At 45.3% G+C, this 23,880-nt stretch overlaps 1 protein-coding gene across 1 annotated transcript; it reads left to right on the forward strand.

Annotated features, from left to right (window-relative positions):
- Positions 1-757: 757 nt before the first annotated feature.
- On the forward strand, positions 758-17,246 carry LOC142092530 (E3 ubiquitin-protein ligase RBBP6-like). Its single transcript, XM_075172669.1, has 4 exons — positions 758-1,094; positions 1,188-1,245; positions 2,737-3,709; positions 17,238-17,246. The coding sequence occupies exons 2-4, from the start codon at positions 1,196-1,198 to the stop codon at positions 17,244-17,246; spliced, it is 1,032 nt and encodes a 343-aa protein (XP_075028770.1). The 5' UTR covers positions 758-1,094; positions 1,188-1,195.
- The last annotated feature ends 6,634 nt before the right edge of the window (positions 17,247-23,880 follow it).

A 23,880-nucleotide genomic window follows, 5' to 3' on the forward strand; every position in this document is an offset into this window, starting at 1 on the left:
CTTGGTTCTGTAAACTCAGGTGAAGTTTTACTCTAAAATGTGAAAAACTGTCCAAGTGGTGTACACATTTAAGCTTTTGAGAAAATGTAAGTATTTCAGAAAAACAGAGGAACATAAGATAAAGCAGCTCCAAACGGTTCCTTACTCTGACCTCCTCAGTGCAGACTGGCTTAGCATGGAGGCAATGTGTTGTAAAAAGTTTTCTGTTTTATTATGCATTAAATGCCATATTGAATTTTGGTCTATTCCTAGTAATGTCTTGTGGGTTTTGGATGTGTTTTGTAAACCGCTTGGGTTCAAACAAAGTAGTCAAGTATCTGTAAAGTCTTCTGTAAATGTTAATGGAAATGATTTCATAGATGTCGATCTGGATTATGTTACAGTTGAGAAAAAGCTGTGTATATGAAACAGCCCTTTAACAAAATGCTGAAACAAGTTGGTTGCTTTTGTGAATGAATGCATCTAAAACCAAAACCATGAGTGGCTGATCTGAATGATAGGTGCTTGAGGGTCCAAATCATTTACAGTCACTCCCTTAGACCCTGCTTGTATCTGTACTAGTGTGTAATAAAAACAGTTGAACAAATACTACTTTAAAAAAATCAGCTGGCTTCAATAATTTGTGAATGTGTGAAACAGACTGAAATCTTCCTGTTCCTATAAACTAAGAAAATACTGCTGTGTGCTGACACGAGCGGCTGTTTTAAAATGCACTTGGTAGCACTTCTGTGTTTCTGTCATGGATCTCGTTTTGTAGGAGCTGTAACATAGACTTCTTCCATTTATAAAATGTAGTTACTCGGAGACGAACTTTACCCTGAGCCTGCAATTTACATTTACCCTCTGGCAAAGGAGAGGTGGGATTCATTTCTCTCATAGAAAATGATATAGCCAACTCTGGTGACTTACTGTGGTCTGCAACAAACGGATAGTTCGGCATTTAATCCACATTCTTCTCCACGGGAGAGTTGGTTAAAACCTTCAGAACTCAAGCCTACTAATGGTTTTTTGAGATGTCTATCAGGTTCCCGTACAAAGACAACCAGCATTACCAAGTCTTCTGGGCCCCCAAGGACAAGCAATACCCACAACTGGTAAGTAACTGTAACTTCAGAATTTCTTTAAAAAAATTACCTTCAGAGGAACTGAATGGGATTTCTTTCTTTTTCCTCTCCCCGCTCCAAAAGGTCATCCAATGAGAGCCAGTCCAGTTCGCTCAGCAGGTGGCAGACCAGGCTGGGAAGTGTAAGTATTCTACAGAAATTCAATAGATGACTACCTGTCACCTGTTAAAAGAGGCTGTATAACGCATAACTTATACAACAGCTGATTTATAATGAAGCAAGTATGCACAGATAGTTGTGGAGAATCCAAGTGGTAATTAATTTTTAAATGGCTTCATTTGAATTGGCTTTTACAAAGGGCATCTGTGCTTCCACTAAGGTTATTTAAAATAAAACTCCGGTACATGACTGAAAACAGGACTCTGAAAAATGAACGCTTTTTGAGGAAACCATAATTACCTATAAAAATTAAAGATAATTAAAGGATCAGATGGAAAGCCACCTTTTCCATTACTGGCTGAATAGGGCTGAAGAAATTGATTTCCCAATAGGAATCAGCCTCCAACATTCTTTTTTTAACAACTTAGTTGATACTGAACGAGCAACTGGTTGGAAAAGTCAACACTGTTCTTGTATGACAATTTTGAATTTCTTCAATTTCGTCATCTCACATAGCCAAGACGCTTTCTCTCAGTTGGAGAGAGAGGAGTCTGTTTTACCTATTACTGCAGCGTCAAGCTAGTCCTTCCTTTTGCTATATGTTTGTTATAGATAGATTGTAAGAGTGCATTGTGTTTATAAAATCTTAAAGGTAAATCAAAAGAAAAACCAGGATCCATCCCACAGGTTGTCTGATATCTCCAATTCAGTCAGCAAGAAAACAACAATTCAGGGACAGGACCAGGCCAAATACCTCATGATGAGGCAACAACATAGGAAGCGTATGTGGAAGAAGTTAAAAGAAGTTCCAGAGAAGGTTAGTTAATATCTGTGCAGTACTTGGAAGATCAGAAGTGTGATGTATTAAGTGTACCAAGGAGTGGCAGAGGAGCAGTGGGCACTTGGCCCACGGGAGATGGGAGTCTCTTTCAAGTGTGGGCAGCCTCCATCCACAGGTGCAAAGGCGAGTATAAGGAGAGAAGACTGAATGAACTGTTGGGGGTGAGGATGTGGAAGGCAAGTATGAGGATCAGGAAATGAGCGTAGTCTCTAATGAACAGAAAGCAGGGAGAAAAATGCTTATGTTGGCAGGATGCCATTGGCCTCCCTTATCTAGGGAGGAGTTTTACAGAGAACAACGGAGACTTAAAGAGGAGGAAGTATTTGGCTCAATGAAGTTGCCTTGTTTTTCATGTTTGTATTTCAACAGCATATCGGACTGCAGTTACACCAAAGTGCATCTGACATAAGGAAAAATGACAGTGTTTTTTCCAATAGAATTTTTCGTTGCAGGTAGTAAACCTGCATAACTAAAACAAGACAAATGGAATTGAAAAATTTTATCAAATTCCTCAATTTGCAGTAGCATTATGTCAGCAGCTGAAGGAAGCTTTGACATAAGCGTATGGAGAGGAGAAAAAACCCAAACCAAATTTGGGAGGAAAAACATTGGGGAGAATGACTGTTTTGAATTAACTTCATTTCTTTTTTTGTGTGTTGTGGTTTTTTCCAGGTCCAAGTCTCCTTATAGTGCTTCACCTTACTCTACAAGTTCGTCTACCTGCTCCACATCAAGATCAGGTTCTTCCCGCACTCGCTCCTACTCTCCATCATTTAGTCCTTCCCATTCTCGTTCCTACTCGCGATTGCTGCCGTATCCAAGAGGAGGCAAAGGGAAGAGGCGTAACTATCGTTCTAGGTCAAGGTCACCCCCATACAGAAGATGCCATTCACGGTCAAGGTCTCCAGCATTTAGAGGCCAGTCTCCCACTAAACAGACTATACCTCAAGGGGAAGGAGGAAGGGAGTATTTTAACAGATACAGAGAAGTTCCACCATATGATCTGAAAGCTTACTATGGCAGATCTCTTGACTTTAGAGATCCATTTGAAAAGGCAAGGTACAGGGAATGGGAAAGGAACTACAGAGAATGGCATGGAAAGTTTTACAAGGGCTATGCTGTTGGCGCTCAACCTCACCCTCCAGTAAACAGAGAGAACTTTTCTCCAGGTAGGTTTGGTCCACCTGGGACCAGACAAGAGAATTCACCATATGCTCGGGGACGTAGGGAGGATTATCCTGCTTGGCAGAGCCCCCAAAATCACAATATAGCTGGAAATTACCCTGAAAAACCTTCTGAAAGAGAGAGCCATGGCATCAAGGATCCTACAAAATCAAAAGAGAAGGAGGTGAAAAATCCACTGGGAGATGGCCAAGGAAATAAGCATAAAAAGAGAAGAAAAAGGGATGAGGATGAAGGATTTCCCAATGCTGAGTTGTTAGCAGGTGCGAGAAAACCAAGAGAGCCAGTTCCAGCAGAAGACGTTAAAATGGACTCCCTGTTCATGGTCCCAAGCAGAGATGATGCCACCCCTGTGAGAGATGAGCCTATGGAAGCAGATTCTATTGTTTTCAAACCGATGTCTGAAAAGGAGAAAAAAGAGAAGGATAAGCCAAAAGCAAAAATTGACAAGACAAAGCGGAAAGTAGAAGTGGCTGTTCCTCCTAAGACAGACAATATAATAAAACTAGCTAAAGCTTCCTCGAACGGAAATCTCCTCGAACGGAAGAGAGAAAGCAAGAAGAGAGAAGGGAAGAGAGAAAGCAAGGATTTAAAGAACCTGACTTGCTGCCCTGATATTGCTCATTTACATCAGTTATAGGTGTTTGTGATTAAGTTTAGGGTTAGGGTTAGGGTTAGGGCTTAGTGTTACGGTGAGGGTTAGGTTTAGGGTTAGGGTTAACATTAGGGTTAGGGCTTATCATTAGGTTTATGGTTAGGGGTTGGGGTTAGGTTTAAGGTTAGGGTTAGGGTTAGGCTTAGGGTTATCGTTAGGGTTAGGGATAGGGTTGGGGTTAGGATTATGGTTTGGGTTTAGGGTTAGGGATCGGGTTAGGGTTTCATTTTAGGGTTAGGTTTAGGGTTAGGGTTAGGGCTTAGGGTTACGGTTAGGGTTAGCGTTAGGGTTAGGGTTAGGGTTAGGGTTAAGGTTAGAGTTAGGGCTGGGGTTCAGGGTTAGGGTTAGACTTTGGGATATGGGTTAGTGTTAGGGGTTAGGGTTAGAATTAGGGTTAGGGCTTGTCATCAGGGTTATGGTTAGGGGTTGGGGTTATGGTTAGGGTTAGGGTTAGGGCTTAGGGTTAGGGTTAGGGTTATCGTTAGGGTTAGGGATAGGGTTGGGGTTAGGATTATGGTTTGGGTTTAGGGTTAGGGATCGGGTTAGGGTTTCATTTTAGGTTTAGGGTTACGTTTAGGGTTAGGGTTAGGGCTTAGGGTTATGGTTAGGTTTAGGGTTAGGGTTAAAGTTAGGGTTTGGGTTAGGGTTTAGGGTTAGGGTTTAGTTTTAGGGTTAGGGTCATGGTTAGGGTAAAGGTTAGTGTTAGGTTTAAGGTTAGAGTTAGGGCTGGGGTTCATGGTTAGGGTTAGAGTTCGGGATATGGCTTAGGGTTTGGGGTTAGGGTTAGCATTAGGGTTAGGGCTTATCATTAGGGTTAGGGTTAAGGTTAAGGTTAATGTTAGGGCTGGGGTTCAGGGTTAGGGTTAGAGTTTGGGTTACGGGTTAGGGTTTGGGGTTAGGGCTTAGGGTTAGGGTTAAGTTTAGGGTTAGGGTTAGGGTTAGGGTTAGGGATTAGTGTTATGATTAGGGGTTACGGTTGGGTTTATGCTTATGGGTCAGGATTTCAGTTTGGGTTAGGGTTAGCATTAAGTATTAGGATTAGGTTTAGGGTTAGGGTTGCAGTTTAGTTTTAGGGTTAGGTTTTGCGTTAGGGTTAGGGTGAGGTCTTACGGTTATGGTATTAGGTTTGTGGTAGCATTAGGGTTAGGGCTTAGTGTTATGGTTAGGGGTTACATTGGGTTTACGCTTATGGGTTAGGATTTCAGTTTGGGTTAGGGGTAGCATTAATTTTTAGGGTTAGGGTTTAGGTTTAGAGTTGTGGTTTAATTTTAGGATTAGGTTTTGCATTAGGTTTAGGGTGAGGTGTTTTGGTTACAGTATTAGGTTTGGGGTAGCGTTAGGGTTAGGGTTAGGGTCATTAGGGTTCAGGTTGGGGTTCAGGGTTAGGGTTAGGTTTCAGGATTACAGTTAGGGGTCGGGGTTAGGATTAGCATCAGGGTTAAAATTAGGATTAGGGGTTAAGGTTAGGGTTATGGTTGGGGTTAAGGTTAGGGTTATGGTTTGGGTTAGGGTTAGGCCTAGGGTTATCGTTGGGATTAGGATTATGTTTCAGGTTTAGTGTTAGGGGTAGGATTATGGGTTCGTTTTAGGGTTAGGGTTAGCGTTAGGGTTAGGGCGTAGGGTTACAGTTAGGGATAGGCTTAGCGTTAGGGTTAGGGTTTGGGTTAGGGGTTAGGGTTAGGGTTTAGTTTTAGGGTTAGGGTTAGGGGTAGGGGTAGGTGTAGGGGTAGGGTTATGGTGATGTCTTAAGATTACGGTTTGAGGTTGAGTTAGCATTAGGGTTACGGTTAGAATTAGGGGTTCGGTGTTATGTGAGGGTTAGTTTTATGGTTCCGTTTAGGTTTAACGTTAGGGTTATGCCAAAGTGTTAGTGTTACGGTTTGATGTTAGGGTTAGGGTTACGGTTTGGGGTTAGGGTTAGCGTTAGGATTTTGTTTTAGGGTGAGGTTTCGTCTTAGGGTTAGGGTTAGGGCTAGGGTTAGCTTTATGATTCAGGTTAGGCTTAAGGTTAGGTTACGGTTAGGGTTAAGTGTTCGGTTTAAGGTTAAGTGTTAGGCTTAGGTTAGGGTTAAGTGTTAGGTTTTGGGGTAGGGTTAGGGTTAAGGTTAGAGTTAGGGTTAGGATTAGAGTTAAGGGTTAGAGTTAGGATTCAGTGTTAGGGTTAGGGTGAGGTCTTAATGTTACGCTTAGGGTTTACAGGTAGCGTTAGGGTTAGGTTTAGGGTTAGTGTTTGCATTAAGGTTAGGGTTAGGGTTTAGGACTAGGTTCAGGGTTAGAGATAGGGTTCGGTATTGGAGTTAGCGTTAGTATAAGGGTGAGGTCTTAGTGTTACAGTTAGGGTTTACAGGTAGCATTAGGGTTAGGGTTAGAGTTAGGGTTAGGGTCATTAGGTTAAGGTTAGGGTTGGGGTTCAGGGTTAGGGTTAGGGTTTGGGATTAGGGTTAGGGTTCGGGTTTAGGGTTAGCATTAGGGTTAGAGCTTTATGATTCAGGTTAGGCTTAAGGTTAGGTTAGGGTTAGGGTTAAGTGTTCGATTTAGGGTTAAGTGTTAGGGTTAGGGTTAAGGTTAGAGTTAGGCTTAGGACTGGAGTTAAGGGTTAGAGTTAGGGTTCAGTGTTAGGTTTAGGGTGAGGTCTTAATGTTACGCTTAGGGTTTACGCATAGCATTAGGGTTAGGTTTAGGGTTAGTGTTAGGGTTAAGTTTAGGGTTAGGGTTTAGGGTTAGGATTGGGGTTCAGGGTTAGAGTTAGGGTTCGGTCTTGGGGTTAGAGTTAGTATTAGGGTGAGGTCGTAGTGTTATGCGTAGGGTTTACGGGTAGCATTAGGGTTAGGGTTAGGGTTAGGGTTAGGTTGGGGTTCAGGGTTAAGGTTAGGGTTCGGGATTAGGGCTAGAGTTCGGGGTTAGGGTTAGGGTTAGGGTTTAACGTTAGGGTTAGGGGTTAAGGTTAGGGTTATGGTTAGGGGTTAGGTTTAGGGTTAAGGTTAGGGTTATGTTTAGGGTTAGGCTTAGGCTTAGGGTTAGCATTAGTTTTACGGTTGGGTTTAGGATGGTTCGGGTTTAGGGTTAGGGATAGGGTTAGGGTTAGAGTTAGGGTTAGGTTTACGGTTAGGGTTAGCATTTGGATTAGGGTTGGGGTTCAGGTTTAGGGTTAGGTTTCGGTGTTAGGGTTAGGGTAAGGATGAGGTCTTAGTGTTATGCATAGGGTTTACGGGTAGCATTAGGGATTCGAGTTAGGGTGAGGGTTTGGTGTTAGTGTTAGGATTGGGGTTCTTATTCTTGATTCTCTCTCCCTCTCTTTCTCTCTCTCGTTGTTTTAATTACAAATTATTATTATTATTATTATTATTGTTATTGTTATTGTTATTATTATTACTATTATTGTTGTTGTTGTTATTATTATTGTTATTATTATTGTTATTATTATTGTTATTATTATTACTATTATTATTATTGGTGTTATTATTGATATTATTATCGTGGTATTGGTATTACTATTATTACTGTTACTAGTATTACTATTATTGCTATTATTATTTTATTTCAAGTATTAAACTCTTCTTATCTCTACCCGTGAGTTTTCTTGCTTTTGCTCTTCTGATTCTCTCCCCCATCCCATTGCTGGGCGGAGGGCGAGTGAGCGGCTGTGTGGTGCTTAGTTGCCCGCTGGGGTTAAACCATGACAGGGGTCCACCACAAAGATGGTTGCCATTCTGTCACATCCTCTGAGCTAAAAGTGGCTCATCCTGGGACATGGTGCCACCCACGCACGCAACCTGCAGTCCAGAAGTACCCCTGAAAAGACCTCGACGGCCTGCATTAACACACCGGCATGCACTTCAGATGTAAACACTGCCAAGTCATCTCTTATTTGCAACAGATACGGAGGACCAAATTCTGCAAATCTAGCCTTACTTCTACTGAAAATTTCCTTACAGACAGCTCATCTTCTCTTTCTGTAAACTGTAGTGAAGACCTGTTCTAGCGCAAAGGCTTGAACCCTGCCTACGGTGAAGAAGCCCCAGGTTTCTTTCCTCACTGCTGTCTTGCTTCCCAAAAATCAATCAATACCAAAAGCTCTGTATGAACGTTGCACAAAAAAGCCAATTGCAAATGCTTTTACTTGCTTCTAGTTTTGTCAGGGAAGGAACTAGCTTCTCCCGCTAGTTTTGCTACAGTTTCATGACCTTTAAAGACGCCACTTCTTACCTTTGCTACGCCAATACAGCCTCACAGCTCAGCAAAATCATACTGCAGGTAGGAAACCTTCACCGTACAAAGACAGGCACGCTACAGGAATACGTCACTCTCAAAGAACAGACTCTTGCAACCACTCCTCCCTTTGCTTAGCAAAGTTTAGGGCGTGTTAGAAAACAACAACAACAACAACAAAAGAGCAGGGTTCTCTCTCACATTTTACGGAGCCCATGATATCAGCTGTTCAACATTAAGTCCAACTCCAGCCTGAACCCCAGAATAAGAAATGCCATCTTAAAATGTCTGGAAAAAGGGAGGGCTTTGAAGTGGCAAGACCAGAGAACGTTCACGAAAGCACCATCATGGAAGTACACATCCCTTATCACAGACCAACTGCACGGTGACCTAAGTGAGTGACGTTGTCTGCTCATTTGCAGCTCAGGGTCTCTTTTTTCATTAGCGCCGAGCACGTAGGTTGGAATTGGAGCTGAGAAGAAAACCATATGCAGTCAGTCTGGTCTCGTTCAAGTTCACGTTTACTAGGAATCACAGCAGGTCCCATCTGTCTCTCCAGACCCCAACACCACTTCTGTGCAGCGTCCCGAGGAGCAATGAGTGCAGAACAAGAACCCTTCCTTCAAAATAAGGCCCACAGCCTGCTCTTTCAACAGGACGCACAGAGCACCAGCTGAGAACAACCTCTGCTTTAACTATGCCTAGCTCCGCTGCCTACGTAAGGAGACCAGCTCCTAAATGATCCCTAGCCCTAAAACCACCGATCTTCCCTAGGGCAATGCTAAGGAAATACCAGAGCCCAGGGACACCTGGTCGTTCAGCTTAAGTTGACGGGGAGAAGGACAGTGGACTAGAAAGAGAAAAATATGATGAGAGAAAAGAGAGAGGAGCTGAGAGAGAAACAAAGGTACGGGGAAAAGGCTAGGGAGATGGAGAAATCAAGAGAAATAGGGATGAGGAGCCCTGCAGAGAGATGGAGGAAGAAAAAGTAGGGTCAAGGAGCAGGACAGAGAGGCAGAGATGGGGGTGGGGAAGGAGAGGAAGAAGGAAGGGGGGGCTAGGGAAAGACAGGGACAGGGAGCAGGACGTCCAGATGGAGAAAGAGAAGGAAGGACAGGGAGCAGGACAAAGGGACTGAGAAATAAAGAGAGGGTCAGATCCTGATGGAGACCAAGAAGGGGGGAAAAAGCCAGCAACGGGCTGGAGGACAGAGACAGGGGAAGAGGAAAAGAGGACTGAGAAGCAGAAAAGAGGAAGAGAGAACAAATAAAAGGGAGAGCCAGCTGGACGGGGCAGGGGAGTACAACAAGAAACGATGGGACAGGCAGCGGGACAGAGAAACAAAGACAGAAAAGATGGGGACAGGAAGCAGGGCAGAGGGACAGCGAGAGGAAAAAAGGGGCAGGGAGCAGGACAGAGGTGGAAAAAGAAGCAGCAGGAACAGAGGGGGAGAGAGAAGAAAAAGAAAGGTGGGAAGAAGGATGGGGGGCAGAGAGGGAAAGACAAGGAAAGGGAGTAGGACACAGATTGTCAGGGAAAGACAAGGACAGGGAGCAGGACAGGGCGACACAGAGAGAGAAGAAAGGCACAGGGAGGCAGGACAAAGGGAAAGACAGGCAAAACTAAGGGACGGGGAGCAGGACACAGAAGGAGGTAAAAGAGCCTGGGCTGGGCAGCAGGACAGAGAGATGGAAGGAAAAAACAGCACTGGGCGGCAGGACAGAGATGGAGTGACAAATAGCCGCGGCAGGGAGCAGGACAAAGTGAGAGAGGGGGGGAACCTGGAAAGGGAGTAGGACAGAAAAATAGGGTGGGGGAGAGACAGGGAGCGGGACAGAGAAACAGAGAGAGACTTAGAGGGCCAGGGAGCAGGGCAGAGAGATGGAGCAAGAAGGGGAACAGAGATGGGCGGCAGAACAAAGGGAAGGAGAGACAAGAACGGGGAACAGGGAGCAAGACAAAGGGACAGGAGAGGAAAAAACCAGTGACGGGTGCAGGACCGAGATGGAGGAATTTAAAAGAAGAGGCCAGAATGTCAGCGAGAGAAAAAAGGAAGAGGGGGCAGGACACCACTGGAGGACAAAACCAGCTGTGATGGGCAGTGGGACAGAGAGACGAAGAAAGGAAAACTAGAGAGCGAGAGAGAGAGGAAAGAAGGCACAGCCAGCTGGACAGGGGGGTTTAGTGAGAAAGGGTGGGGCAGGGAATGGGACAGAGAGAAAGAGAGAAAAGAGAATAAGGACCGAAGGACAGCAAGAGAAAGAAAAGGACAGGGATCTGGACAAAGATGGAGAAAGAAGCAGCAGGAAAAGAGGAAGAGAGGCAGAAAGAGGGAGACGGAGGCAGGAAGAGAGAGAGAGCTAAGGGCTAGGGGCAGGATAGAGATCGCAAGAAAACCTGCGGTGGGCAGAAGAAAGGAGAGGGAATAAAAAGGAATAGGGGCAGGGAGAAGGACAGAGTGACAGCCAAGAATAACAACGAAGAGAAAGAGAGGAAGAGGGACAGTGAGCAGCACAGAGGGATGGGGAAAGAAAGAGAGGTCTCAGGAGCCCTGCAGAGAGATGGAGGAAGCGGGGAGGGGAAGGGTCAGGGAGCAGCAGAGAGAGACAGAAGAGAGATGAACAGGAAGAAGGACAGGGCCAGTGGGATACAGAATGGAAAACCGCAGTGACAGTGAGCAGGGAGGGGGGGAGGCAGAGAGAGAGAGAAGCAGAAGGAGGGAGAAGGGAAGACAAGGGCAGGGAGCGGGACATACAGGCAGAGAGAGACAAATCACGACAGGGAACAGGCCAGAGAGACTGTGAAAAACAGCGCGGGATGCAGACCAGGACAAAGAGACAGAGAAGAAACAACAGCAGTGTGCTGCAGGGCAGAGACAGAGGAAGGCAAAAAGAGGGACCGGGAGCAGGAGGGAGGGGCAGCAAGAAAAAGACAGGGGCGGGTAGAGGGACAGGGAAAGAGGGACTTGGAGAAGAGAGGACGGGGAGCAGAACACAGCAATAGAAGAAGAGAGGTATGGGGAAGTGAAAAAAATGACATAGAGGGAAATGGGAGGGGGGGGCTGGGAGGGACTGCGATGCAGAAGAGGGGTGACACGGCCCCGAGGGGCTGGGACTCACCGCAGCTCCCGCTCTCTGCACTGCCAGGCAAATGTTACAGATCAAGCACTTCTTTCTCTGTCCGTCTGTGCTCTCCTCCCTTCCTCTTCGGTAGCTCCACTTGCGTGCCTGTCCTCACCTCAGCTGGGCCGCAGCTGGAGCAGAGCCCGCACCTCCCAAGACCAACATGGCTGCCCAGCAGCCCCGTGCCCCGGGCCTACAGCTCCCGACATGCCCCGGGAACCAACATGGCCGCCTGGCAGCCCGTGCCCCGGGCCTACAGCTCCCAGCATGCCATGGGGCGCGGCTTCCGGCTGCCTGGCCTGAGAGGCGGCTCAGGGCCACGCCAGGGCTGGGGCGCTGCTTCCTGGATCCCGTGGCAGCGATGGGCACAGGGACAGGCTGCCAGATCCCGGGGCCAGGTACGTGTGCGGGCTGTCAGGGTCACCCCTGCCTGTTTTTTCCCAGCGAAGCCCCAGGAGGTGCCGAGGCTGCAGCCCTGGGGCCGAGGCTCCAGGAGCCGGGCATTTCTGCGGGCGCTGCTCCCTGCCAGGCCCCGCCGCCAGCTGCCGGCTGCCTGGGGCTTCTCCCCGTTGTCTCCAGCTCTGCTTTCTGCCAGCGCCGGGGGCTCCGCAGGACATCTTGCCCACTCCCCGCCACCGTGCTGACCCACGTCTGCAGCTGGTCTGTGGTGTCCACGTCAGACAGCTCATTTGGGGGTGGCAGGTCTCTCCTGAAGCACCCTGGGAACGGGGACAGAGCAAACCCCATCCCTCCCTTCCGACCTTTGTCCCCAGGGAGACCCAGTGGAGACGGACCGTGCGCTGGAGAGCGTCCTGCAGGGAGGTGACAGCCGTTGGCAGAGAGGTGCTGAGAGCCACCTGACAGCAAAGGCGTCCGGTGGCCGCAGAGCATCCCAGGTGAGCTGTGAGTTCCCCCGTGAGAGACCCTGCTCCCAGGGAGCACCTCCCCAGAGAGCAAAGGCCGTATCCAGCCAGCTGGTGCTGGGTACGGCTACCCCAAGGGGTCTTCGCAGGGGGGACGGGGTCACCTGCCTGGTGGCTCTGACACAGACATGATGAGCTGAAGCCCTGTGGCCATGGCTGGCCGGTTCAAAGTCTCCGAGTGCCTCCGCCTTTCTCCCCAGGAGTGTCCAACCTGGGCACTTTTTCAGGGCGTGACGGATGATGTGAAGATGGATGCTGGTGCTGTCTGGTGGATCTTCCACTTGGGCACGGTGGGCACCCCCACTTCAGAGTTGTGGTGTCTGAGATCTGGGGCCACCTGAAGAGAGAGACCTCCAGGGAGTTTGTGTTCAATGTTTTGATATCTTGGGGCTACAATGTGCTAGGGCTATGGGGCGCTAGGGTTCCAGCGTGCTAGGGTTATGGGGTTTGAGGGTTATGGGAGTTTACGCGATTTAGGATTAAAGCATGTTATTGTTATGGTCAGGATCTGGGTTTGCAAGCGCTGGGTTCCTGGGGTTAGGTTGGTTTTGCCTTATGTTGTGTTCTGGGTGGTCTTTTTTTTGGAAAGTCCTTTTGTAGCTTGCTTGCATTTTTAGGGTTTGGAGAGGGGTCTTTGGTTTTTGTGTGATGTGTCTTCTGCTTGTTTTTTTGCTGTCCTTGTGGTTTGTGTTGCATTTTCTGTCTTGTGACCACCGTTTGTGGTCTAATCTGTGTGACCGGGCCGGGCAGTGTCACTTCTGTTGTGGTCCAGCTCATTTCCACTGAGTCACTAGGGAGGTGGTTAGGTATGGAGGGCTTGCAGTTTGTGGAGAATGACTGCCAGACGACCGACAGCCACTTCTGGGGTGTGGGAGGAGTTCGGGTCCATAGGTAATGACTGCCGGAGGACTAAGTGTACTTCTCAATTTGTGTGGACTCCCAAAGAAATGGTGGGATGCCACCAGCGGCACAGAAGGACAAGGGCTTCCCCAAGGGTACATGGCTTGTTGGTTATTGCTTTTGAGTAAGCAACTGAGTAATTTTGAGTAAGTCTTGTGAGGGGTAGTGGACTCAAGGGGAGACCTTGTGTTCCTCATCAGTGCCTCAGGGGTTTCCTGTCATGTTTTGTTTGTTTGCTTTTTGTTTGCTGTGCTGAATTTAAAAGGCTTATTGTAGCTCTTTGGATTTCTGTCCTTAAAGGAAGTCTCTAGGATTTCTACCCAGGAGCGAGATGTCCAGAAGGGACTGTCCTTGTACACTGATGTCAGCCTTCCGTCTAGAGCACTGTCTGGTGGTGGTGTATTTTAATGGTAATGTAACTCAAATGCATCTTAAATATACAAGCTTTGCCGTTGTTCCCGCTATGCCTGGGGGACGATTCTCAGCAGCTCATAAACAGTGTGTTCTGCTGTGCTTTACCCGTTAGAAATAATCTGTCACCAGAAATGTCTTCCTGCCTGGGGGACGATTCTTAGCAGCTCATAAACAGTGTGTTCTGCTGTGCTTTACCCGTTAGAAATAATCTGTCACCAGAAATGTCTTCCTTAGTGCCTGCACAGAGCAAGAACCTCCAGTAGCAAGGGCATGCTGACCCTTGGGCAGCTTCAAAGCGATGGATAAATGTAAATAGGTTAAAAATCCAGTCCTATGGTAGCAGTGTGTGCGTCAAAGTTCACCTGACTCTCCACGCTTACTCAGCCTGTCACAAATTTTTGCGGGTAAGGGTGGATGAAGTCAGTATAAGCAGGTGTTGTAACTGGCCAGGCAGATCATCTAAAGAAACGAAACGTTACCTTTGCTTGGAGTGCATGCCTTTAGATATGGGGGTGTATTGCCTTTCCTTCCCTGGTGTGAGCACAGAGAACTGAGAGGTGTTTCCATCGGGGGGAGGGAAACCCATCCAACAGTCATCACAAGCCTCAGAGCACGTGGTCCTTGATGGAGGCGTAAGTGCTTGGGACAGTTTTACTTCTAAGCCCTAAGCCCTAAGCCTAACCCTAAAACGAAACCCTAAGCCTATCCCTAACCCTAAACCCGAACCATAATCCTAACCCTACCCCTAACGATACCCTAAGCCTAACCCTAACCCTAGCCCCTAACCCTAACATTAAGATAAGGCCAGGAAGCAGGACGCGGCGATAGAAAAAAGAGAAGGAGAGGGAGCAGGAGAAAGAGATGGAGAGAAAGGAAAAAATAGCAGCAGGCTATAGGACAGACAGGGAGGAATTAGAAACTACAGACAGGGAGAGAGACAGAGAAAGAGAAAGCAAAAAATAGTGATGGGCTAAAGGCAGAGAGGGAGGAGTTAAAAAATGGGGGCAGGGGACTGGTCTGTGGCCATAAACATAAATGGTCATTGGCTTCTTTGACTGAACTTTCCATGAATGCCACCAGATACACTCAAGCACCCTGAGATGTCCCCTCCCTTTGCCGGCCCTGCACCGCGGGCAGCCGAGCGCCACACGGCCAAGCCCGCTGCATCTGCCCCAGGCTGTCTTGCCCTGGCTGGCTGCTGACAGGAGGGGACACCAGGTGGTGACAGCCTGGGGGGTGACAGGACACCAGGCGGTGATGGGCCCCGGTGACAGGAGGGACACCGGGCAGTGGCAGGCCTGGGGGGTGGCAGGAGGGACACCAGGTGGTGACAGCCTAGGGCGGTGACAGGAGGGACACTGGGCAGGGACAGGCCTGGGGGGTGACAGGAGGGACACCAGGCAGTGACAGGCCTGGGGGGTGGCAGGACACCGGGTGGTGACAGGCCAGGGGACAGCAGGGAGACCAGCGGCCCGGGGTGGTGACAGGCCCGGGGCTGACGGGCCCCCCCTCCCCTCGGGGGCGCTTGGTGTTAGGATGAAGAGCGCGGGGCTGCCACGCCCACGTGACGTGGGCCTTTTGTCATAATGCACTGGGTCACGTGAGGCGCGGGGGATGGGTGCAGTGTGCCGTTGCGTGTGCACAGTGACACGCTCGCAGCGGCCCGTGCGGTTGTCGGCCAGGAAGGCCATGGCGGAGCGCCGCAGCCTCTGAGCGCCGCCGGCCCGCTCGAGCTCAGCCCGCGCTGCTTGCCCTGGCCTCCTCGGTGGAGGAGGAACCGCCGCGGGCCCTCACCTGGCACAGCGGCCGCGACGCTGTCTGCCGCGGTAGACGCCATCACGGAGCAGGCACCTCCTGGCCCCAACCACGTCGTGCGTCCATTACAAGTTTGCCTCCAAGCTGAACCATGACATGGTCACCTTCAACGGCCTCCACATCTCCCTGTGTGACCTCAAGCACCAGATGATGGGCCGCGAGGAGCTGAAGGCGGCCAGCTGCGACCTGCAGATCACCAACGCCCAGACCAAAGAAGGTGCGTGGGGGCGGCGGGCGCGGGGCCTCGGGCACCGCCCGGCTGGCGGCGTCGCAGACCACCCTGCGTCGGCCGTGGCCTGTGGGAGCCGCGCTCTGCTCTTTGTGGGTCATCCCCACGTAGCGTGAGTCAGGCTGGGGCCCATATCAGGGCAGTATCAGGGCAGTACTGAAGTTTTATGGCAGAACATTTATGGTGGATATACGTAAGAAATGTTCTTAGAGACATCATAAATTCTTTTAAATCTAACAAATGGTGCTTGATTCTTAGAGATGATAATGGTTTCGTATTACTTAGTAGGATATTTCAGTTTGGTAATCTGCCATCTCGATAAGTTTGAATGTGATTAAAGACTTTGGGATGTGACTTTTCAGAAATAAAAAGACTTGTAAAGTGTTTTCATTCCTTAAACATTACATTTCTTTCCCCCCCCCCCCCCCCGCCCCGTGGTTCTGTGACACTCTTACCACAGGCTTTTCTTTAAAATGTGTACTAGTGTTTTTTTTCCTCTTCCTGTTTCATGTGTTAAAACTTAAACAGAGTAGTATGTACACTGCGGTAACTGTAACTTCAGCCCTAGCCTTTAAAGTGGTTGGACCTAAAGCTTGCTGTTTATCTACAGACACTTAAACTATTTTCAGGAGCGTGTCTGTGAAGAGCCTTAACAGCACAACGTTAGGGGTCTTAGGGATGCCACCTGACAGGGCTTGACGAGGTATACAGTATCTTTGGTTTTCAGACCATTGTTCTGATTCGCTCTGCAAAGGTAAGGGCTTTGAATATTTAAAACTGTAGGCAGATTACAGGGGATGCCTGCTGATAGCGCTTTAAAATATTTAGTCCTATCCAGCTTGTGTAAGTACAATAGAAAAAGCATTCTCATGGAGAGATCTTTGCATTTTAAGCTTACTCAGTCCAAGTGTCTCAGGTAGTTGGTTTTTTTTGTTTGGGCCTTATGTAAAAGGTCAGAAGGCTTTCCTCCGCTTCAGAAGACTAACAGGGTGTAAGCCAAGGCAAAGCATGGAGAGCTTCAGGCACACGCTGTTCCTGAAAGGCTTTTCAAGGCTGTCTTCCTAAGTAATTTCGTTTGGGCCTCTCTGCTCTGCAAAAAGGGAATCGATCGAACGAATTCTCGTCCCTTTGGTTAATTCAAACTAGATGATTAGCTTAAGAGGGGAGATACCACTTGAGTTTGAGCCAATTCTGCCCTACTTGTGAAAGCAAGCTCAAAAAAACCCCCAAATGTCTGTGATCCAAATTCTAGCACTGCCAGTTCTGTTTCCATTTAAACGTAAAGCCCTGAGCAGCTGAGAAGTGTGGTTGTTGATGGATTAAGCTCCAAGAAACAGGCAGAGGCGGCAGGCTCTCTTCTGTGTTCTGTCAGGCTTGAGCACTGGCAGCACAGGTGACTGGTTTTTAGTTAACAGCTATGAAAGCAATGGCGCAGAGTTCTCGTGCTTTAGCTAAGTGCCTGTTTGGTTGCAGGGCAAGCTAGTCAGACTTTAGAATCTGGTTTAGGCAGGGGAGACTTTGCTGTGGTTTGTTTTTCTCCAAAGATCTATGGGTTTTGTAGCCTAACGGAAGCAAAAGCAACTTTAAGCTAGGTCAGGAAAGAACCTCGTGCATTAGCAGACTCTCCTTTAGTGACCTTTGAGTCCATTTTGCTGTTGGCATTCAAACTGTTTTAAAAAAAGGAAAAAGATTTTGCTGCTTGTGTTTGATTCTCAAACCCCAAGATTTCTTGAAATATACTGCTGGCGTGTTGAGAGGATAAAAGCGTGATGTTACATATAAAATTTTGCTTTTGTATCTGTAAAGGGGTTTTCTGCGAAGTGCTATGTAATTACATATGAATATGCATTCTTACGAATTGACTGATGTTTTTCTCTGTATTTATGTTGTTTTCAGAATACACAGATGAGAATGTCCTGATTCCTAAGACCTCATCGGTAATTGTTAGAAGAATCCCTGTTGGAGGAGTTAAAGCTACCGGCAAAACCGATGTTATGTAAGTATCCATAAAGCATTGTATTCTTTGTTAGGGGTTCCAGTGTGTTAACTTTTTTATGGATATTAGTTTACAGAGGCGTTCTTTCTTGTTAAAGCTGCTGTTAATTTTTGTTGGCACGGGGTAGATTTTAGTGTATCTGTCCGAAAGTGGACTTACATTTTTAGGCCTGCTGGGACATGGGGTTCGAACTCCAACCATGGTAACTTTTAAGATTATTCTGTTGGGTTTGTTCTTGGGGTTGATTGTTCTGAGACCCAAGTTGTAGATCCTGTTTCCTCGACGTGCAGAGATTCCTTATTATATGTGTTTGCTTTTATGGCTTTTATAGTAAAGACAGATACGCATTGTAGCGTAAACGCATACTTTGTTCCCGTCTCAGAAGAGTCTGATTCTCAGTGTTTGACTATTTCTGGCATTTGGGGGGGATATGGCAGGTATTCTTACGCCCCGAATCTGGGTTTTTTGCATACTAGCTATAGAGGAAAGACCAAGGTTTACCAGTTGGCGAACGATGCAAACAAGAAGTTCCATTCGTAAGCGATTCCTATGCGTTTCCTCAAGACAATGTCCGTTTCAGGCAAGAGAAAAAGAACAATATCCTAAAGTGTATTGCCTTTTGTGCAAGTACGATGAAGAATAGTTAATCCTTTCCAAACTTGAAACTCAGTAAGCAGTTTAGCCTCTGTTTCGGGCACCCTCTCCTGGTATTGTAATGCTGCCCTAAAATGAGAGGATAGATGCTGCTAGTATCAAAGGTCAAATACATACCTGTATGTATAAGGGGATAAGGAAGGAATGGCACTGCTGTTCTAGCGTTGAAAATTAACCAGGCAGATTAGCTTTCTAGTCTTTCAGCTGTGAACATTGCAGAAACAACTGGTAGAGTGGTGAATGTTTGGGAATGATGAATGTATGCTGTAATGGTGGAGAGGCCTTCAAAAATGCGTTACTCTCCTTTTAGTACGCTCTTGAAGGTAAACGTATGAAGAATCCATGCTGTGGTAATCTAAAGGATGTCCTTGTACTTCCTCAACTTCAGGAGGTACGTGGCTGTCATTGCGAGCCTGGTGGTGTTCTAGCAGTGGCAGGGAGCATGCGCCTTTCTATGTGTACACCAATTGCACAGCAGCCTTTGAATTGCCTCCGCTCATGGGACACTTTGGATGATGTGTGAATTGTTTGTTAACGATATCAATGGTTGCATGGCTGATTCATGACGAGTAGCGTGCAGATACAGATCAATGAGTATGTGGAATCTCAGCAAGTTTTCAAATTTAATAAATATTTCCTAAAGTATCGTAGCATTTTCAAGATTATCTTGAAGCAAATTCTGGCAACCAAGACCTTTTTTTTTTTGTCACAGGTCTCCTAGATCGCACAAAGGCCTAGGACCTGCTTTCAGGTGACATTTCTACTACTATTTTTAGTCCATATAGCATATGTAACACATTTAGTGTTTTGGCACTTTCATGGCTAAGATATCCGAACACAGTGCTTGGGCTTCCACAGAGAAACACTGTTCTAAAGACAATGCTGCTGACGTTGTTATTTGTCAGATGACTGATTTTTTTCACTTAAGTAAACGTGCACTTGGAAGTGTCTAGACTATCGCTGTTCTTTCTTAGAAACTAAAGGACTCTATCTGGTACCTATTTGTAATACTAGCGATACACAGATTGGCTAAAGTTACCTTCGTATTTTGATGGTTGATTATTTATGAACACAAAACTGTAGTACAGACTTCCTGGTTTTGATACTTACGTAGCAGAGACAAACTATCTGAGGACTTCCCCTTGCACGGTTGTGTTCTATATCTGTAAGCCTTAGAGTAATTTGTGACAAAGTAGAAATGGGATTCTGGGGGTTTTTTTTAGTTGCACTGAATGTACCGAGAGAGAACGGTTTATGTATATGAATAAATTTCCACATTCACTAGACTATCAGAACATAAAGTTTTGATGTTCAGGTTTTATAATCTGTTTTCAGTGCTTTCTGTTTTTGGTACAAGTGCTGTATTTGAAGTTCTGATCACCTTTATTTCTTCTTCTAGAAGTCAAACTGAGCCAGTAAGTGGAACATCAAAAGCAGTATGTAAAAACACAATCTCACACTTTTTGCTGCACGCTGCACTTAAGGTAGCCTTGGATTAATTTTCCAAACATTAACTGAATAGATTTTCCAGTAAAACATAGTGTATGTTGTAAATACAATGTATTTGATTCAGCATAGTAGAAACGGCGTAATGCCATCATTGGCACAGTTCTATCTAATATGAATATTGGTGTTTGTGCCTAGTAATGCATTGTATTTCATACTGGATATGCTAGACTATTTCCTGAATGACTTTGTGTTGTACAGATAATGTACAATCGTTTTTAGATCACGTAGGTTCAAGGTCTGCACAACTGAACGTGGTTTTTGAAAATGTTATCAAAAACCACTGAGAAACCATTATTGTTAAACTTGGTACTGTTTCTTACTTTTGCCTTGGGGGTTCAAACAAATACCAAAACCAACATGTCCCACACGTTTTGAGGACAGTTCTGTGCAGCTAAATGCTTCCTTTTCATGTCCTTAAAGACTTGGGTATTTGTTCCTGAAACTGTATAATTGAAGTGATATTGTTTGGGCCCCTCTGAGTGCATAACTGTCTTTAATAGATTGCTGTCAATTTAAATATCGTTGCTACACAAAGTGGTATTCTAAAGTTCTACATTTGACCTTTCCGCTTTATCAGATGAAGCAGTTTAGTTTAATAGTTTGTCTGCAAATGAAAATACGTAAAACCCAGTGTACAAATTTTGGCACAAGGTTAGAGCCTGGTGCATTTGTAAAGGGTAAAATCCCTGTCATTTTTCTTAACCTCCGCCTGCAGTACATTTTTGGATCTGGGTGACTTCAGGGCTGGATGCTGCTTTAATTTCCCAAAGGCTAAGCTTTTCCTTAGGATACTGCCACTTTGAATTTACATTTGGAAAAGGGGCAGCGTTTTTCTTCAGGTTTGAAGACACTGTCGTTCTGCTGCTAAAACAGAAATAAGTAACACAAGGAAATACTTGGCTGATTAGTTTACAAACCACACTGAAAAGAAGTTTCCTGTAGTGATGCTTCCTTCTCAAATAAATATTTTTTTAAAAACCTTTTTAGCTGAAAATTGATAGCTTCCTTACCCCTTCGACTTTTAAGCAGCTGTGAGCATTTGACAAGGGTCCCTCTCTGAGATATTCTGGAGCAAGAAGTTGATCTCCAGCGGGTTTGGTTAGTTTAGCTTCTTCTCCTTAACCACATAGGCACTCTTAAGCTGTCACAGGTTTGGACTTTGTTTTGAACAAATACCAACTACACTAGGTTGGAAATGGCGCTTTCAGTGACACTCGGAGGATATAGTGCAGACTGTCAGACTACAGTAGAGGTTAACTATTGCTCTGTTTTTGATTGTAGAACTTGAATATGAGTTTAATTTTTTGTGAACAGATTGATGACTCTTCTGCATCTATTCCTCTGGCCCAGCTGACTAAGGTACATATATATTCTTAAAAAAAAAGTGTTTGCTTTGTATTTTTAAATCTTATACTGTGATCTCTAGCTGGATAACTGTTGTAATGTGACCAAACCTTTAATTTAATTTTTAATAATTTAAAGTATTTCTTTTAACTTTAAAATGTGTGTATATTTTGATACTATCCTGGTAAAGAGTAGTTGCCAGTTTGGGAAGATAGAAGGGGGAGGACCTTATCAGCCGCAACGTAGTGTTGCAGTATTACTCATCTTCAAGACACAAAGAAGAAGCACTTCAGAAGCTGTTTACCGTTTTTCATACTTTTCGTTCATTTTGCATTGGAAACTAACACAATTTTCACAGAAGAATTTAATTGGCTGTAAGTGACGGACATTTCAGGGGGGTTTGCAAGAGCCAAAATAGAAGCGTTTCTGGAACACGGACAACTGCATGGCTATTTTTGAATTTCTAGGCACTACAGTTATAGATCCATGCTTTGAATGCTGCACAATTTCATACACTGTAGTATATATACAGTGGACAACACAATCTAATTTGTTTGATCGCAGACTGTGTAAATTGTGTAAATGCACCTAATTGTTTACAGGAAAATACTGATGCATATGTGTGGCATATTAGCAAACGTGACCTTCTGAAACTGTTGTAATGCCATGTTTTGCTATGGAACTGCCTGCATTTTTTGCTCAACAACATGTAACTTTGGCTGGGATTGCACTTTGTGAAAAGGCGTAGTGCTAGCCAATTAAATTACTAGTCTTTGAAGTTACAAAGATTAGAGAAGGCAGGGCCTAATGCAGAGGAGCTAGTTCTTTCTTCTGAAAATAAAGGCTGGAGTTCCTTTCCCAGAAAGAAAAATCTCTTCCCACTGGTAACTTCTTCCCTCTCTCACTGCAGAAATTAAATTGTGGACATTTGGTAAGAAAAAAAAAAATAGTTTGGAAGGTAGCCACCAGGAGAAATTGGTCTCTGTTAGCGCTGTCCCTAAACATGTCCTTGGTTCTGTAAACTCAGGTGAAGTTTTACTCTAAAATGTGAAAAACTGTCCAAGTGGTGTACACATTTAAGCTTTTGAGAAAATGTAAGTATTTCAGAAAAACAGAGGAACATAAGATAAAGCAGCTCCAAACGGTTCCTTACTCTAACCTCCTCAGTGCAGACTGGCTTAGCATGGAGGCAATGTGTTGTAAAAAGTTTTCTGTTTTATTATGCATTAAATGCCATATTGAATTTTGGTCTATTCCTAGTAATGTCTTGTGGGTTTTGGATGTGTTTTGTAAACTGCTTGGGTTCAAACAAATTAGTCAAGTATCTGTAAAGTCTTCTGTAAATGTTAATGGAAATGATTTCATAGATGTCGATCTGGATTATGTTACAGTTGAGAAAAAGCTGTGTATATGAAACAGCCCTTTAACAAAATGCTGAAACAAGTTGGTTGCTTTTGTGAATGAATGCATCTAAAACCAAAACCATGAGTGGTTGATCTGAATGATAGGTGCTTGAGGGTCCAAATCATTTACAGTCACTCCCTTAGACCCTGCTTGTATCTGTACTAGTGTGTAATAAAAACAGTTGAACAAATACTACTTTAAAAAAATCAGCTGGCTTCAATAATTTGAAGATCCAGTTCTGCATAACGTTTATATTACAATTTGTATGTTAAAAGGACACGGTCAACTATAAAAAAACTGCAGGTTTTGCTTATTGTAGTTAAATTGCTTCCCATGAAGAAGTTAGTGGGAGGGAACATGAAGAGCCTAAGGTTTTGAGTGCCCAGGAATGCTCTTTTCAAGTAGGTTAACAGGCACATAAACAGCCTGTAATGATGTAAGAACTCCCCAGAATATCTTTTGGACAACTCTGTTTCATATAAGCAGCTGTTTTCATGCAACCTCAGCTGGCGTTGTGCTGCTCTTTACAGGGTTGGGTGAGTGGTGTTCTCTTTGGCAGTGTGGGCTTAAATGTGTTTCTAATGTATGTGTCAAATAATTACCTGTTAAACAGACTGCCAATCTGGCTGAAGCCAATGCTTCCGAAGAAGATAAAATAAAAGCTATGATGCTACAGTCTTGCCAGGAATATGATCCAATCAAGTAAGTGTTGATAATGTCAAATCTGTTCTTTGAAGATTATGGAAAGATTGTAGAGAAGTTTGTTTTAACGAGAGAGACACGTGCATACCTTTTTCTTCTTTGCCCCAAACCCTTTTAGTTACATGAAGAAACCCTGGGGTCCACCTCCACCATCATACGCTTGCTTTCGTTGCGGAAAACCTGGCGACTACATAAAGAACTGCCCAACAAATGGGGTAAGACTGTGGGGGACTTCTGGCGTTCCTTAGCTTTTCATTTTTTTACCTTGGCAGTTACGTAACAAATCCATGAATACTCATATTACGAATTGTTTCTCTTGGGGTGAAAGACAGAGGTTCATAGGGCAATGTTGCAAAGCCCTTCAAAATCCAAGGGAAACCTGGCATTACAAATGTAAACTTTTCTTTTTTCTAGGCCATAGACATTAAGTATGTCCACAGATCTTGCTCTGTGAACTTTCGTGCATATTTTTATATATTTCAATATTACTGGAAATGTTTCTGGTTTTAACTCTGTTTAATGACAGTTCACAGTTTTTAGTATTTCATGTAAAACCAAGATGTTTCTGTTGACCCCATCTATTGAATATTTGTGCTCTGAATTGCGCTTTGGAGGAGGAGCGGGTTTGTATCTCTTTTCTGAGTGGATGGTGAGCTAAGGGATATTTCACCCTTAAAGAACCTGAACTTAAGCCAAAGAATGGAATGAGTTCAAAACACTGCTCAAGCCTTTGGAACATCCTGGCTATATTCATTTAG

Source organism: Calonectris borealis, chromosome 24 (genome assembly GCF_964195595.1).
Source record: "Calonectris borealis chromosome 24, bCalBor7.hap1.2, whole genome shotgun sequence".
Classification (NCBI taxonomy): Eukaryota; Metazoa; Chordata; class Aves; order Procellariiformes; family Procellariidae; genus Calonectris; species Calonectris borealis.